The 14,758-nt window shown below is 60.4% G+C and overlaps 1 protein-coding gene across 9 annotated transcripts in view; it reads left to right on the forward strand.

Moving 5' to 3' along the window:
• SLC11A2 (solute carrier family 11 member 2) overlaps window positions 1-14,757 on the forward strand; it is a 35,276-nt gene extending 20,519 nt beyond the window's left edge. For 3 of the 9 annotated variants that reach the window (XM_085212298.1, XM_085212299.1, XM_085212300.1), the window contains exons 5-14: window positions 2,242-2,361; window positions 3,919-4,025; window positions 4,121-4,191; window positions 6,590-6,657; window positions 7,924-8,079; window positions 8,758-8,835; window positions 9,868-10,026; window positions 10,148-10,234; window positions 11,153-11,272; window positions 13,919-14,659. In XM_085212298.1, coding sequence (XP_085068424.1) covers window positions 2,242-2,361; window positions 3,919-4,025; window positions 4,121-4,191; window positions 6,590-6,657; window positions 7,924-8,079; window positions 8,758-8,835; window positions 9,868-10,026; window positions 10,148-10,234; window positions 11,153-11,272; window positions 13,919-14,647 — 1,695 coding nt within the window. In that variant the 3' untranslated portion in view covers window positions 14,648-14,659. The other 6 variants (XM_085212301.1, XM_085212302.1, XM_085212296.1 and 3 more) reach the window with 6 other exon arrangements.
• Window position 14,758: the final 1 nt, after the last annotated feature.

Raw genomic sequence — 14,758 nt, forward strand, 5'->3', positions numbered from 1 at the left:
TCCTGCTGTGATCCATGGCTGCAATGAGAGCTCAGCCATTCCTGCTGTGATCCATGGCTGCAATGAGAGCTCAGCCATTCCTGCTGTGATCCATGGCTGCAATGGGAGCTCAGCCATTCCTGCTGTGATCCATGGCTGCAATGAGAGCTCAGCCATTCCTGCTGTGATCCATGGCTGCAATGAGAGCTCAGCCATTCCTGCTGTGATCCATGGCTGCAGTGAGAGCTCAGCCATTCCTTTAGTGATCCATGGCTGCAGTGAGAGCTCAGCCATTCCTTTAGTGATCCATGGCTGCAATGAGAGCTCAGCCATTCCTGCTGTGATCTATGGCTGCAATGAGAGCTCAGCCATTCCTGCTGTGATCCATGGCTGCAATGAGAGCTCAGCCATTCCTGCTGTGATCCATGGCTGCAGTGAGAGCTCAGCCATTCCTTTAGTGATCCATGGCTGCAATGAGAGCTCAGCCATTCCTGCTGTGATCCATGGCTGCAGTGAGAGCTCAGCCATTCCTGCTGTGATCCATGGCTGCAATGAGAGCTCAGCCATTCCTGCTGTGATCCATGGCTGCAATGAGAGCTCAGCCATTCCTGCTGTGATCCATGGCTGCAATGAGAGCTCAGCCATTCCTGCTGTGATCCATGGCTGCAATGAGAGCTCAGCCATTCCTTGTGTGATCCATGGCTGCAGTGAGAGCTCAGCCATTCCTCGTGTGATCCATGGCTGCAATAAGAGCTCAGCCATTCCTGCTGTGATCCATGGCTGCAGTGAGAGCTCAGCCATTCCTGCTGTGATCCATGGCTGCAATGAGAGCTCAGCCATTCCTGCTGTGATCCATGGCTGCAATGAGAGCTCAGCCATTCCTGCTGTGATCCATGGCTGCAATGAGAGCTCAGCCATTCCTGCTGTGATCCATGGCTGCAGTGAGAGCTCAGCCATTCCTGCTGTGATCCATGGCTGCAATGAGAGCTCAGCCATTCCTTTAGTGATCCATGGCTGCAATAAGAGCTCAGCCATTCCTGCTGTGATCCATGGCTGCAATAAGAGCTCAGCCATTCCTGTAGTGATCCATGGCTGCAATGAGAGCTCAGCCATTCCTGCTGTGATCCATGGCTGCAATGAGAGCTCAGCCATTCCTGCTGTGATCCATGGCTGCAATGAGAGCTCAGCCATTCCTGCTGTGATCCATGGCTGCAATGAGAGCTCAGCCATTCCTGCTGTGATCCATGGCTGCAATGAGAGCTCAGCCATTCCTGCTGTGATCCATGGCTGCAGTGAGAGCTCAGCCATTCCTGCTGTGATCCACGGCTGCAATGAGAGCTCAGCCATTCCTGCTGTGATCCATGGCTGCAATGAGAGCTCAGCCATTCCTGCTGTGATCCATGGCTGCAATGAGAGCTCAGCCATTCCTGCTGTGATCCATGGCTGCAATAAGAGCTCAGCCATTCCTTTAGTGATCCATGGCTGCAATGAGAGCTCAGCCATTCCTTTAGTGATCCATGGCTGCAATGAGAGCTCAGCCATTCCTGCTGTGATCCATGGCTGCAGTGAGAGCTCAGCCATTCCTGCTGTGATCCATGGCTGCAATGAGAGCTCAGCCATTCCTGCTGTGATCCATGGCTGCAGTGAGAGCTCAGCCATTCCTGCTGTGATCCATGGCTGCAATGAGAGCTCAGCCATTCCTGCTGTGATCCATGGCTGCAATGAGAGCTCAGCCATTCCTGCTGTGATCCATGGCTGCAATGAGAGCTCAGCCATTCCTGCTGTGATCCATGGCTGCAGTGAGAGCTCAGCCATTCCTTTAGTGATCCATGGCTGCAATGAGAGCTCAGCCATTCCTTTAGTGATCCATGGCTGCAATGAGAGCTCAGCCATTCCTGCTGTGATCCATGGCTGCAGTGAGAGCTCAGCCATTCCTGCTGTGATCCATGGCTGCAATGAGAGCTCAGCCATTCCTGCTGTGATCCATGGCTGCAGTGAGAGCTCAGCCATTCCTTTAGTGATCCATGGCTGCAATGAGAGCTCAGCCATTCCTGCTGTGATCCATGGCTGCAATGAGAGCTCAGCCATTCCTGCTGTGATCCATGGCTGCAATGAGAGCTCAGCCATTCCTGCTGTGATCCATGGCTGCAATGAGAGCTCAGCCATTCCTGCTGTGATCCATGGCTGCAATGAGAGCTCAGCCATTCCTGCCCCACGATCCCTGGGCCGCACTCAGCATTTCCCCCCCCTGTGTCCCTGCAGCTGCTCTGGGTGCTGCTGTTGGCCACGGTGATCGGGCTGCTGCTGCAGCGCCTGGCGGCGCGGCTCGGCGTGGTGACGGGGCTGCACCTGGCTGAGGTCTGCCATCGCCAGTACCGCAAGGTGAGTGGGGCGGGGGGCGACGGGGGGGCACCGCTCTGACCTCCTGGTCCCCCTCCCCGTGGCTGCAGGGCTCCGATCACAGCCCACCCCTCTCCTCCCCTTCCCCAGACCTGCAGGGCGCTGCTCACAGCCCACCCCTCATCTTCCCTCTTCCCCCCCCCCTCCCCACGGCTGCATGGCACCCCTCACTGCCCCCCCTCAACATCTCCCCCTCCCCGTGGCTGCAGGGCGCTGCTCACAGCCCACCCCATCTGCTCCCCCCCCCCCCATGGCTGCAGGGCACCCCCCCAACTGCCCACCCCTCTCCTTCTCCTCCCCCCCATGGCTGCATGGCATTGCTCATAGCCCACCCCTCATGTTCCCCCCTCCCATGGCTGCATGGCACCCCTCACAGCCCACTCCTCTCCTTCTCCTCCCCCCCCCATGGCTACAGGGCGCTGCTCACAGCCCACCCCTCGTCTTCCCCCCCCCCCCCATGGCTACAGGCCACCCCTCACTGCCCACTCTTCACCATCCTTCCCATCTCATGGCTGCATGGCACCACTCACCACCCACCCCCCACAGGGCGCTGCTCACAGCCCACCCCATCTGCTCCCCCCCCCAAGGCTGCAGGGCACCCCCCACTGCCCACCCCTCACCTTCCCCCCCTCCCCATGGCTGCATGGCACCCCTACAGCCCACCCCCCTCCTTCTCCCCCTCCCCATGGCTGCATGGCACCACTCAACTCCCACCCCTCACCTTCTCCCCCCCCCAGGACTGCAGGGCTCTGCTCACAGCCCACTCCTCTCCTTCCCCCCCTCCCCATGGCTGCAAGGCACCCCTACAGCCCACCCCCCTCCTTCTCCCCCTCCCCATGGCTGCAAGGCATTGCTCACAGCCCACCCCCCTCCTTCTTCTCCCCCATGGCTGCAGGGCTCTGCTCACAGCCCACCCCCCTCCTTCTTCTCCCCCATGGCTGCAGGGCTCTGCTCACAGCCCACCCCCCTCCTTCTTCTCCCCCATGGCTGCAGGGCTCTGCTCACAGCCCACTCCATGTGTTCCCCCTTCCCCAGGACTGCATGGCACCACTCAACTCCCACCCCTCACCTTCTCCCCCTCCCCATGACTGCAGGGCTCTGCTCACAGCCCACCCCTCATGTTCCCCCCCCCCCATGGCTGCATGGCCCCCCTCACTGCCCACCCCTCTCAGAATCACAGAATGGCCAGGGTTGGAAGGGACCTCAAGGATCACGGAGCTCCAACCTGCCACGTGCAGGGCCACCAACCTCCCCATTTAATACCAGACCCTCTCTCCTTCTCCCCTTCCCCAGGTCTGCAGAGCACTGCTCATGACCCACCCCCCTCACGTTCTCCCCCTCCCCACGGCTGCATGGATTCACTCACAGCCCACCCCTCACTTTCTCCCCCATCCCGGGGCTGCGTGGCACCACTCACAGCCTGCCCTCCACCATCCCCCCCACCCCCGTGCTGCGTGGCACAGCTCACCCCTCTCCCCTCACCTTCTCCCCCCTCCTCAGCAGCATTTTTTCCCCCCTGCCCCCCCCTCCACCCCCCAGGTGCCGCGGATCATCCTGTGGCTGATGGTGGAGCTCGCCATCATCGGCTCCGACATGCAGGAGGTCATCGGCTCAGCCATCGCCATCAACCTGCTGTCGGTGGGGAAGTGAGTGGGGGGGGTCCTCGTCTTGGGGGGGGGGGGGAGATGGGGCTGATTCTGGGGGGGTTGGCACCTCTGCTGACACCCAGACCCACCCGCAGGATCCCACTGTGGGGCGGAGTGCTCATCACCATCGCCGACACCTTCGTCTTCCTCTTCCTGGACAAATATGGTTAATGGGGGCTGGGGGGGGGATATTGGGGGCTGGAGGTGGGTATTGGGGTCAGAGGGTGGATGCTGGGGTCTGGTGGGGGATGCTGGGGTCTGAGGGTGGATAATGGGGTCTGGTTGGGGATAATGGGGTCTGGAGGGGGATGCTGGGGTCTGAGGGTGGATAATGGGGTCTGGTTGGGGATGCTGGGGTCTGGAGGTGGCTGCTGGGGTCTGGGGGTGGATAATGGGGTCTGGTGGGCGATGCTGGGGTCTGAGGGTGGATAATGGGGTCTGGTGGGGGATGCTGGGGTCTGGTGGGCGATGCTGGGGTCTGGGGGTGGATAATGGGGTCTGGTGGGGGATGCTGGGGTCTGGTGGGCGATGCTGGGGTCTGGGGGTGGATAATGGGGTCTGGTTGGGGATGCTGGGGTCTGGAGGTGGCTGCTGGGGTCTGGGGTGGATAATGGGGTCTGGTTGAGGATGCTGGGGTCTGGAGGGGATGCTGGGGTCTGGGGGTGGATAATGGGGTCTGGTGGGGGATGCTGGGGTCTGGAGGGGGATGCTGGGATCTGAGGGTGGATAATGGGGTCTGGTTGGGGATGCTGGGGTCTGGAGGGGGATGCTGGGGTCTGGAGGGGGATGCTGGGGTCTGGGGGTGGATAATGGGGTCTGGTTGGGGATAATGGGGTCTGGTTGGGGATAATGGGGTCTGGGGGTGGATAATGGGGTCTGGTGGGGGATGCTGGGGTCTGGAGGGGGATGCTGGGGTCTGAGGGTGGATAATGGGGTCTGGTTGGGGATGCTGGGGTCTGGAGGTGGCTGCTGGGGTCTGGGGGTGGATAATGGGGTCTGGTGGGGGATGCTGGGGTCTGGAGGGGGATGCTGGGGTCTGAGGGTGGATAATGGGGTCTGGTGGGGGATGCTGGGGTCTGGTGGGCGATGCTGGGGTCTGGGGTGGATAATGGGGTCTGGTGGGGGATGCTGGGGTCTGGTGGGCGATGCTGGGGTCTGGGGGTGGATAATGGGGTCTGGTTGGGGATGCTGGGGTCTGGAGGTGGCTGCTGGGGTCTGGGGGTGGATAATGGGGTCTGGTTGAGGATGCTGGGGTCTGGAGGGGGATGCTGGGGTCTGGGGGTGGATAATGGGGTCTGGTGGGGGATGCTGGGGTCTGGAGGGGGATGCTGGGATCTGAGGGTGGATAATGGGGTCTGGTTGGGGATAATGGGGTCTGGAGGGGATGCTGGGGTCTGGTTGGGGATGCTGGGGTCTGGAGGGGGCTGCTGGGGTCTGGGGGTGGATAATGGGGTCTGGTTGGGGATAATGGGGTCTGGTTGGGGATGCTGGGGTCTGGAGGGGGATGCTGGGGTCTGGGGGTGGATAATGGGGTCTGGTTGGGGATAATGGGGTCTGGAGGGGGATGCTGGGGTCTGGGGGTGGATGCTGGGGTCTGGTTGGGGATGCTGGGGTCTGGTTGGGGATGCTGGGGTCTGGAGGGGGATGCTGGGGTCTGGTGGGGGATGCTGGGGTCTGGGGGTGGATAATGGGGTCTGGTTGGGGATAATGGGGTCTGGGGATGGATACTGGAGTATGGGGGTGGATTCTTGGGTATGGGGGGGGATGCCGGCGTCTGGTGGTGGATGCTGGGGTTTGGTGAGGGGGGGGTCTGGAGATGAGGGTCTGAGAATGGATGTTGGGCTCTGGAAGTGGATACTGGGGTCTGGTGGGGGATACTGGGGTGTGGGAGTGGATATGGGGTCTGGGAGTGGATGCTGGAGTCTGGTGGTGGATATTGGGGTCTGGAGGTGGCTGCTGGGGTCTCGAGGTGGATATTGGGGTCTGGGGTGGATATTGGGGTCTGGGGGTGGATATTGGGGTCTGGAGGTGGATGCTGGGGTCTGGAGGTGGATATTGGGGTCTGGGGGTGGATATTGGGGTCTGGAGGTGGATGCTGGGGTCTGGAGGTGGATATTGGGGTCTGGAGGTGGCTGCTGGGGTCTGGAGGTGGATATTGGGGTCTGGAGGTGGATGCTGGGGTCTGGAGGTGGATATTGGGGTCTGGAGGTGGATGCTGGGGTCTGGAGGTGGATATTGGGGTCTGGAGGTGGCTGCTGGGGTCTGGAGGTGGATATTGGGGTCTGGAGGTGGATGCTGGGGTCTGGAGGTGGATATTGGGGTCTGGAGGTGGATGCTGGGGTCTGGAGGTGGATATTGGGGTCTGGGGGTGGATATTGGGGTCTGGAGGTGGATGCTGGGGTCTGGAGGTGGATATTGGGGTCTGGAGGTGGATGCTGGGGTCTGGAGGTGGATATTGGGGTCTGGAGGTGGCTGCAGGGGTCTGGAGGTGGATATTGGGGTCTGGAGGTGGCTGCTGGGGTCCTGCAGTGAGCAGCACACTGAGCCCGGTGCTGTCCATGCAGGTTTGAGGAAGCTGGAGGCGTTCTTTGGTTTCCTGATCACCATCATGGCGCTGACTTTCGGATACGAGGTATTGGGTGCTGCTGGGGGGTGCAGCACAGAGCCAAACCGAGCTGGGATGGGAGGGCATGGAATGGAGAGTTCCTCCATCCCAAAGGGGCGCCTGCTGTGCCGGGCTGGGCAGGGCTGGGCACACGGCTGGGCACACGGCTGGGCACACACAGCTGGGCACACAGCTGGGCACACAGCTGGGCATGGAGCTGGGCACACAGCTGGGCACAGAGCTGGGGGCACAGTTGGGCACAGAGCTGGGCACAGAACTGGGCACGGAACTGGGCACAGAGCTGGGCACAGAACTGGGCACAGCTGGGCACACTGAACTGGGCAAGGAGCTGGGCACAGAGCTGGGCACAGAGCTGGGCACACAGCTGGGCATGGAGCTGAGCACAGAACTGGGCACGGGGCTGGGCACACAGCTGGGCACAGAACTGAGCAGTGCTGGGCACACAGCTGGGCATGGAGCTGGGCACAGCTGGGCACAGGGCTGGGCACAGCTGGGCATGGAGCTGGGCACAGAACTGGGCACAGAGCTGGGCACAGAGCTGGGCACAGAACTGAGCAGTGCTGGGCACACAGCTGGGCACAGAGCTGAGCACAGGGCTGGGCACACAGCTGGGCATGGAGCTGGGCACAGAACTGGGCACGGGGCTGGGCACAGCTGGGCATGGAGCTGGGCACAGAACTGGGCACGGAGCTGGGCACACAGCTGGGCACAGAACTGAGCAGTGCTGGGCACACAGCTGGGCATGGAGCTGGGCACAGGGCTGGGCACACAGCTGGGCACATGGCTGGGCACATGGCTGGGCACACAGCTGGGCATGGAGCTGGGCACAGAACTGGGCACAGAGCTGGGCACAGAACTGAGCAGTGCTGGGCACAGGGCTGGGCACACAGCTGGGCACAGGGCTGGGCACACGGCTGGGCACACAGCTAGGCACACGGCTGGGCACATGGCTGGGCACAGGGCTGGGCATGGAGCTGGGCACAGAACTGGGCACGGGGCTGGGCACACAGCTGGGCACAGAACTGAGCAGTGCTGGGCACACAGCTGGGCACAGAGCTGAGCACAGGGCTGGGCACACAGCTGGGGGCACAGCTGGGCATGGAGCTGGGCACAGAACTGGGCACAGGGCTGGAAACACAGCTGGGCACAGAACTGAGCACAGAACTGGGCACAGAACTGGGCACAGGGCTGAGCACACAGCCGGGCACAAAACTGGGCACAAAGCTGAGCAGAGCTGGGCACACTGAGCTGGGTGTTGCTTTATGCCCGCAGTACGTGACGGTGAAGCCGGACCAGAAGCAGCTGCTGCGGGGGCTGTTTGTCCCCGAGTGCCCGGGCTGCGGCACCGCACAGCTGGAGCAGGCAGTGGGCATCGTGGGGGCCGTCATCATGCCCCACAACATGTACCTGCACTCCGCCCTCGTCAAGGTGAGCCGTGCGATGAGCAGCCGTGCAACAAGCAGCCATGCGATGAGCAGCTGTGCAACAAGCAGCTGTGCAATAAGCAGCCGTGCAACAAGCAGCTGTGCGATGAGCAGATGTGCAACAAGCAGCTGTGCAACAAGCAGCTGTGCAATAAGCAGCTGTGCAATAAGCAGCCGTGCAACAAGCAGCTGTGCAATAAGCAGACGTGCAACAAGCAGCTGTGCAATAAGCAGCTGTGCAACAAGCAGTCGTGCAAAAAGCAGACATGCAAAAAGCAGCTGTGTAAAAAGCAGCCGTGCAATAAGCAGCCGTGCAATAAGCTGTGCAATAAGCAGCCGTGCAAAAAGCAGCAGTGCAATGAGCAGCCGTGCAATAAGCAGGCACGCAAAAAGCAGCTGTGCAAAAAGCAGCCGTGCAATAAGCAGCCGTGCAATAAGCAGCTGTGCAATAAGCAGACATGCAAAAGCAGCAGTGCAACAAGCAGCCGTGCAATAAGCAGCCGTGCAATAAGCAGCCGTGCAATAAGCAGCTGTGCAAAAAGCAGCTGTGCAAAAAGCAGCTGTGCAATAAGCAGCCGTGCAATAAGCAGCCGTGCAAAAAGCAGCAGTGCAATAAGCAGCAGTGCAAAAAGTAGCCATGGGCTGCAGCAGGGTTGGGAGCTGACAGCTGTGAGCTCTGCAGGTCGGCGCTGTGCAGCATCTCCCCATGGCAGTGCATGCAAAGCTGCAGCTGCACCCAGCGGCGGCCTCATGCACGGGGGTAGGGCTCACTGTGCTCCTCAACTCTGTGCATCCCCACATTTTGCTCCCTCGTACTTTGCACCCCCACTCCGTGCGCCCCCACGCTGTGCACCCTCATTGTGCAGCCCCCCACACTTTGCACCCCCACTCCGTGCACCCCCACACTTTGCACCCCCACTCTGTTCCCCCCCCACACGTTGCACCCCCACTCTGTTCCCCCTCCCCACTTTGCACCCCCACTGTGTGCACCCCCACACTTTGCACCCCCACTCTGTTCCCCCCCCACACGTTGCACCCCCACTCTGTTCCCCCCCCACACTTTGCACCACCACTCTGTTCCCCCTCCCCACTTTGCACCCCCACTCTGTTCCCCCCCCACACGTTGCACCCCCACTCTGTTCCCCCCCCACTTTGCACCCCCGCTCTGTGCACCCCCACACGTTGCACCCTCATTTGCACCCCCCCCCCTTTGCACCCTCACACAGCACCCACACTGTGCCCCCCCACACTTTTCACCCCCCCACTCTGTGCACCCCCACTCTGTTCCCCCTCCCCACTTTGCACCCTCACTCTCTGCACCCTCATTCTGCAGCCCCCCCTCTTTGCACCCTCACACTGCACCCACTCTTTGCACCCCCACACTTTGCACCCCCACTCTGATGCACCCCCATTTTGCACCCCCACACTTTGCCCCCACTCTTTGCACCCCCACACTTTGCACCCCCACTCTTTGCACCCCCACACTTTTCACCCCCCACTCTTTGCACCCCCACACTTTGCACCCCCACACTTTGCACCCCCACTCTTTGCACCCCCACACTTTGCACCACCACTCTTTGCACCCCCACACTTTGCACCCCCACACTTTGCACCCCCACACTTTGCACCCCCACTCTGTGCACCACCGCTGTGCCCCCCCCGTGTGCACCCACACTGTGCCCCTTCACACAGCACCCACACTTTGTGCACCCCACGCTCTGCACCCCCCCTTCACACTCCCCCCCCCCCCCCCGTGCACCCATGGGTGCATTCCCGTTGCCCCCCCTTGCAGTCTCGCCAGGTGAATCGCTCCAACCCCCGGGAGGTGCGTGAGGCCAACAAATATTTCTTTGCTGAGTCGTGCATCGCGCTCTTCGTCTCCTTCATCATCAACGTCTTCGTCGTCTCCGTCTTCGCCGAGGCTTTCTATGGGAAAACCAACATGGATGTGGTGAGTTGGGGGTCAGGGGTGGGGGTTTGGGGGGGGGGGGGGGAGGGGGGCGCCGGGCTGAGCTGGGAGGACGGAGCGGGGGTCTCGACGCCCCCCAGCAGCGCTTGGAGTCTCATTGCAGCACGAGGTTTGTGCCAACGCCAGCAGTGCCCACGCAGGGCTGTTCCCGAGCGACAACGCCACGCTGGAGGTGGACATCTACAAAGGGGTGAGGGCTCTGATAGCACTGCTGATAACAGGCTGTGCTGCTGATAACAGCCCCCAGCGCTGATAACAGCCCCCAGTGCTGATAACAGCCCCCAGCGCTGATAGCACAGCCCCCAGCTCTGATAACAGCCCCCAGTTCTGATAGCACAGCCCCCAGCTCTGATAACAGCCCCCAGTTCTGATAGCACAGCCCCCAGTGCTGATAACAGCCCCAGCTCTGATAGCACACCCCCAGTGCTGATAACAGCCCCCAGCTCTGATAGCACAGCCCCCAGCTCTGATAGCACAGCCCCCAGCTGATAGCTGGAAGGCTCTTTGAAGATCACAGGACTGTAGGATGGTTGGGATGGAAGGGTCCTTGCAGGTCACAGAGCTGTGGGATGGTTGGGATGGAAGGGTCCTGGCAGGTCACAGAGCCGTGGGATGGTTGGGATGGAAGGGTCCTGGCAGATCACAGAGCCGTGGGATGGTTGGGATGGAAGGGTCCTGGCAGATCACAGAGCCGTGGGATGGTTGGGATGGAAGGGTCCTGGCAGATCACAGAGCCGTGGGATGGTTGGGATGGAAGGGTCCTGGCAGATCACAGAGCCGTGGGATGGTTGGGATGGAAGGGTCCTGGAAGGTCACAGAGCCGTGGGATGGTTGGGATGGAAGGGTCCTGGCAGGTCACAGAACCATGGGATGGTTGGGATGGAAGGGTCCTGGCAGGTCACAGAGCCGTGGGATGGTTGGGATGGAAGGGTCCTGGCAGATCACAGAGCCGTGGGATGGTTGGGATGGAAGGGTCCTGGAAGGTCACAGAGCCGTGGGATGGTTGGGATGGAAGGGTCCTGGAAGGTCACAGAGCCGTGGGATGGTTGGGATGGAAGGGTCCTGGCAGGTCACACGTCAGTGGCCTCCACCTGTCTGTCTGTTGCAGGGCGCAGTGCTGGGCTGTTACTTTGGCCCAGCTGCTCTCTACATTTGGGCCATTGGGATCCTGGCAGCTGGGCAGAGCTCCACCATGACCGGGACGTACTCAGGGCAGTTCGTCATGGAGGTCTGCCCTGCTGCCCCTGCATTCCTCCCCTCCACTTCTGCTTTTCACTCCGAACCTTTTCCTCTTTTTCTCCTCTCTGCTGTCCGTCCTGGAGCGTCTCCTTTCCACTCCGCTCCTCTCCTGTCATTCCTGCATCCTCTCTTCTCCTCTTCCTCTCCTCTCCCTGGGTTGTATCCCTTCTTTTCCCCTTCTGCTCTTCTCCTCCCTCATCTGCCCCGTATTTGTCCTCCTCTGCTGCTCTCCTGCTCTCCTCTCTATCTCCTCATCTCCCTCTCCTGCTTTTCCACTCTCCCCCTTTCTTTCCTGCATCCTCTTTTTTCCTCTTTTGCTCTTCTTTCTTATTTACATTATTTCTTTTCTCCCTCTGCTCTCCTCCTTCATCAGCCCAAATTGTGTCCTCTTCTGCTGCTCTTTAGCTCTCCTATTTATCTGTTTCTTCTCATCCTCCCCTCAGCTCTCCTCCTCTTCTCTTACTTCTCTCTCCTCTTCTGCTCTGCTCCTCTTCTCTCATTCCTGCATCCTTTCTTTTCCTCTTCTGCTCTTCTTCTCCTTCACCTGCCCCACACGTCCTCCTGCGCTGCTCTCCTCCTCCTCTTCTGTCTTCTCTCCTCTCTTCTCCTCTTCTCCTCCTCCTTCTGGGTTATTTCCTTCCCCTCCCTTCCCCTCCCTTCCCCTCCCTTCCCTTCCCTTCCCCTCCCTTCCCTTCCCTTCCCTTCCCTTCCCTTCCCTTCCCTTCCCTTCCCTTCCCTTCCCTCCCTTCCCTTCCCTTCCCTTCCCTTCCCTTCCCTTCCCTTCCCTTCCCTTCCCTTCCCTTCCCTTCCCTTCCCTTCCCTTCCCTTCCCTTCCCTTCCCTTCCCTTCCCTTCCCTCCCCTTCCCTTCCCTTCCCTTCCCTTCCCTTCCCTTCCCTTCCCTTCCCTTCCCTCCCCTCCCCTCCCCTCCCCTCCCCTTTTCTGTTCCCCTCCTTCACCTACACATCCTCCTTTGCTGCTCTTCTTTCTTATCTTTATCCTCTCACCTTCCTATTGTCTCGTCCCCTCCCCTTCTTTATTTCTTTCATCCTCATTTCCCCTTCTGCTCCTTGGTCTTTCCTGCATCCTCTCTTCTCTTCCTCTCCTCTCTGGGTTTTATCCCTTCTTTTCCCCTTCTGCTCTCCTCCCTCGCCTGCTCCATGGTTGTCCTCCTCTGCTGCTCTTCTGCTCTCCTCTCTGCATCTCCTCATCTTCCTCTCAGTTCTTCTCTTCTGTCTTACTTCTTTCTCCCCTCTCCTCTTCCACTCTGCTCCTCTTTTGTCTTTCCTGAATCCTCTCTTCTCCTCCTCTTTCTGGGTTATTTCCTTTCTTTTCTCCTTCGCTTGCCCTACTGTGTCCTGCTCTGCAGCTCTTCTTTCTTACCTTCGTCTCCTCATCCTCCTATCACCTCTTCCCCTTCTCTTCTGTATTTCCTTTGTCCTCTTTCTCTCTTCTACTCCTTGGTCTTTCCTGTGTCCTCTCCTCTTCTTCTCCCTGATTACATCCCTTCTTTTCCTCTTCCTCGTGTGTTCTCCTCATACGTGTCCTCCTCTGCTGCTCTTCTGCTCTCCTCTCTCTCTGCATCTCCTCATCCTCCTCTCAGCTCTCCTCCTCTTTTATCTCACTTCTATCTTCTCCTCTTCCCCTCCTGCCTTTCCTGCATCCTCTTCTCCTCTCTTCTGCTCTCTGGTTCTCCCTCCATGCTCTCTTCTCCCCTTATGATCCCCTCTGCTCACCGTTCCCCATCTCCCCACATCTCCTCTGCCCCCCTTACCCCCATTACCCCCATTACCCCCATTACCCCCCTTACCCCCCATTACCCTCATTACCCCCATGACCCCCCATGACCCCCTTACCCCCCATGACCCCCATGACCCCCATGACCCCCCATGACCCCCCATTACCCCCATGACCCCCATGACCCCCCTTACCCCCCATGACCCCCATGACCCCATGACCCCCCATGACCCCCCTTACCCCCATGACCCCCCATGACCCCCCATGACCCCCCATGACCCCCATGACCCCCATGACCCCCCTTACCCCCCATTACCCCCATGACCCCCATTACCCCCATAACCCCCATTACCCCCCTTACCCCCATAACCCCCATTATCCCCATGACCCCCCATTACCCCCATGACCCCCCCTTACCCCCCATAACCCCCATGACCCCCCATGACCCCCCATGACCCCCATTACCCCCCATTACCCCCCATTACCCCCATGACCCCCATTACCCCCCATTACCCCCCTTACCCCCCACTACCCCCATGACCCCCATTACCCCCATTACCCCCTTGACCCCCCATTATCCCCATGACCCCCCATGACCCCCCATTACCCCCATGACCCCCCATGACCCCCATGACCCCCATTACCCCCATGACCCTCCATTACCTCCCATGACCCTCATTACCCCTATGACCCCCATAACCCCCATGACCCCCCATGACCCCCCATTACTCCCATGACCCCCCTTACCCCCCTTACCCCCCATTACCCCCTTGACCCCCCATCACCCCCATGACCCCCCTTACCCCCCCTTTCCCCCATTACCCCCATTACCCCCCATTACCCCTTTGACCCCCCATGACCCCCATGACCCCCATTATCACCACCCTTCTCCTCCCTCAGGGCTTCCTCAACCTGCGCTGGTCTCGCTTTGCCCGCGTGCTGCTGACGCGTTCCATCGCCATCACCCCCACCCTCTTTGTGGCCATTTTCCAGGACGTGGAGCACCTGACGGGGATGAACGACTTCCTCAACGTCCTCATGAGCCTGCAGGTGGGGCGGGGGGGTCTGCAGTGCATCCGCAGAGTCACAGCAGGGTTGGGTTGGAAGGGAGCTCAAGGATCACGGAGCTCCAACCCCCCACCAATGCAGGGCCACCAACCTCCACATCTCACAGCAGCCCAGGCTGCCCAGGGCCCCATCCTTGCTGGCCTCGAACACCTCCAGGGATGGACGGGGATCCACAGCCTCTCTGGGCAGCTGTTCCAGCACCTCCCCACTCTCACAGCAAACAACTTCCCCTCCCGACATCCAAATTTCCCCCCCACATCCCATCGCTTCCTTTGGGATCCCCTCCTGCAAAGTGGGGCGTGTGGGGGAGGCTGCCCCAATCCCAGCTTCTATCAGTGGGGTGGGAAGGGGGGGTTTGGCTGCCCCTGCTCTGTCCCTGGGGGAGCCCACGGTGGGGTCCGTTTGTCACCTGGCAGCGATGGGACGAAAGGGAATGGCTGTAATGTGGAGGAGGGGACAGGAATGCGGTTGTCACCCGGCCGTGGGGTGATGGGACGTGGGGGAACGGATGTGGGGTGGAAGAGGGGACAGGAATCCATTCGTCAGCTGGATGCACAGTGATGGGGTGATGGGGAACAGGAGCCCGCTTGGCACCTGGACACGCAGCGATGGGTTGAGGAACGGCTGTAATGTGGAGGAGGGGGTGGGGATCTGCTTTTCGCCTGGATGCAA

Source organism: Meleagris gallopavo, chromosome 31 (assembly GCF_905368555.1).
Source record: "Meleagris gallopavo chromosome 31, MGAL_WU_HG_1.1, whole genome shotgun sequence".
Taxonomy (NCBI): domain Eukaryota; kingdom Metazoa; phylum Chordata; class Aves; order Galliformes; family Phasianidae; genus Meleagris; species Meleagris gallopavo.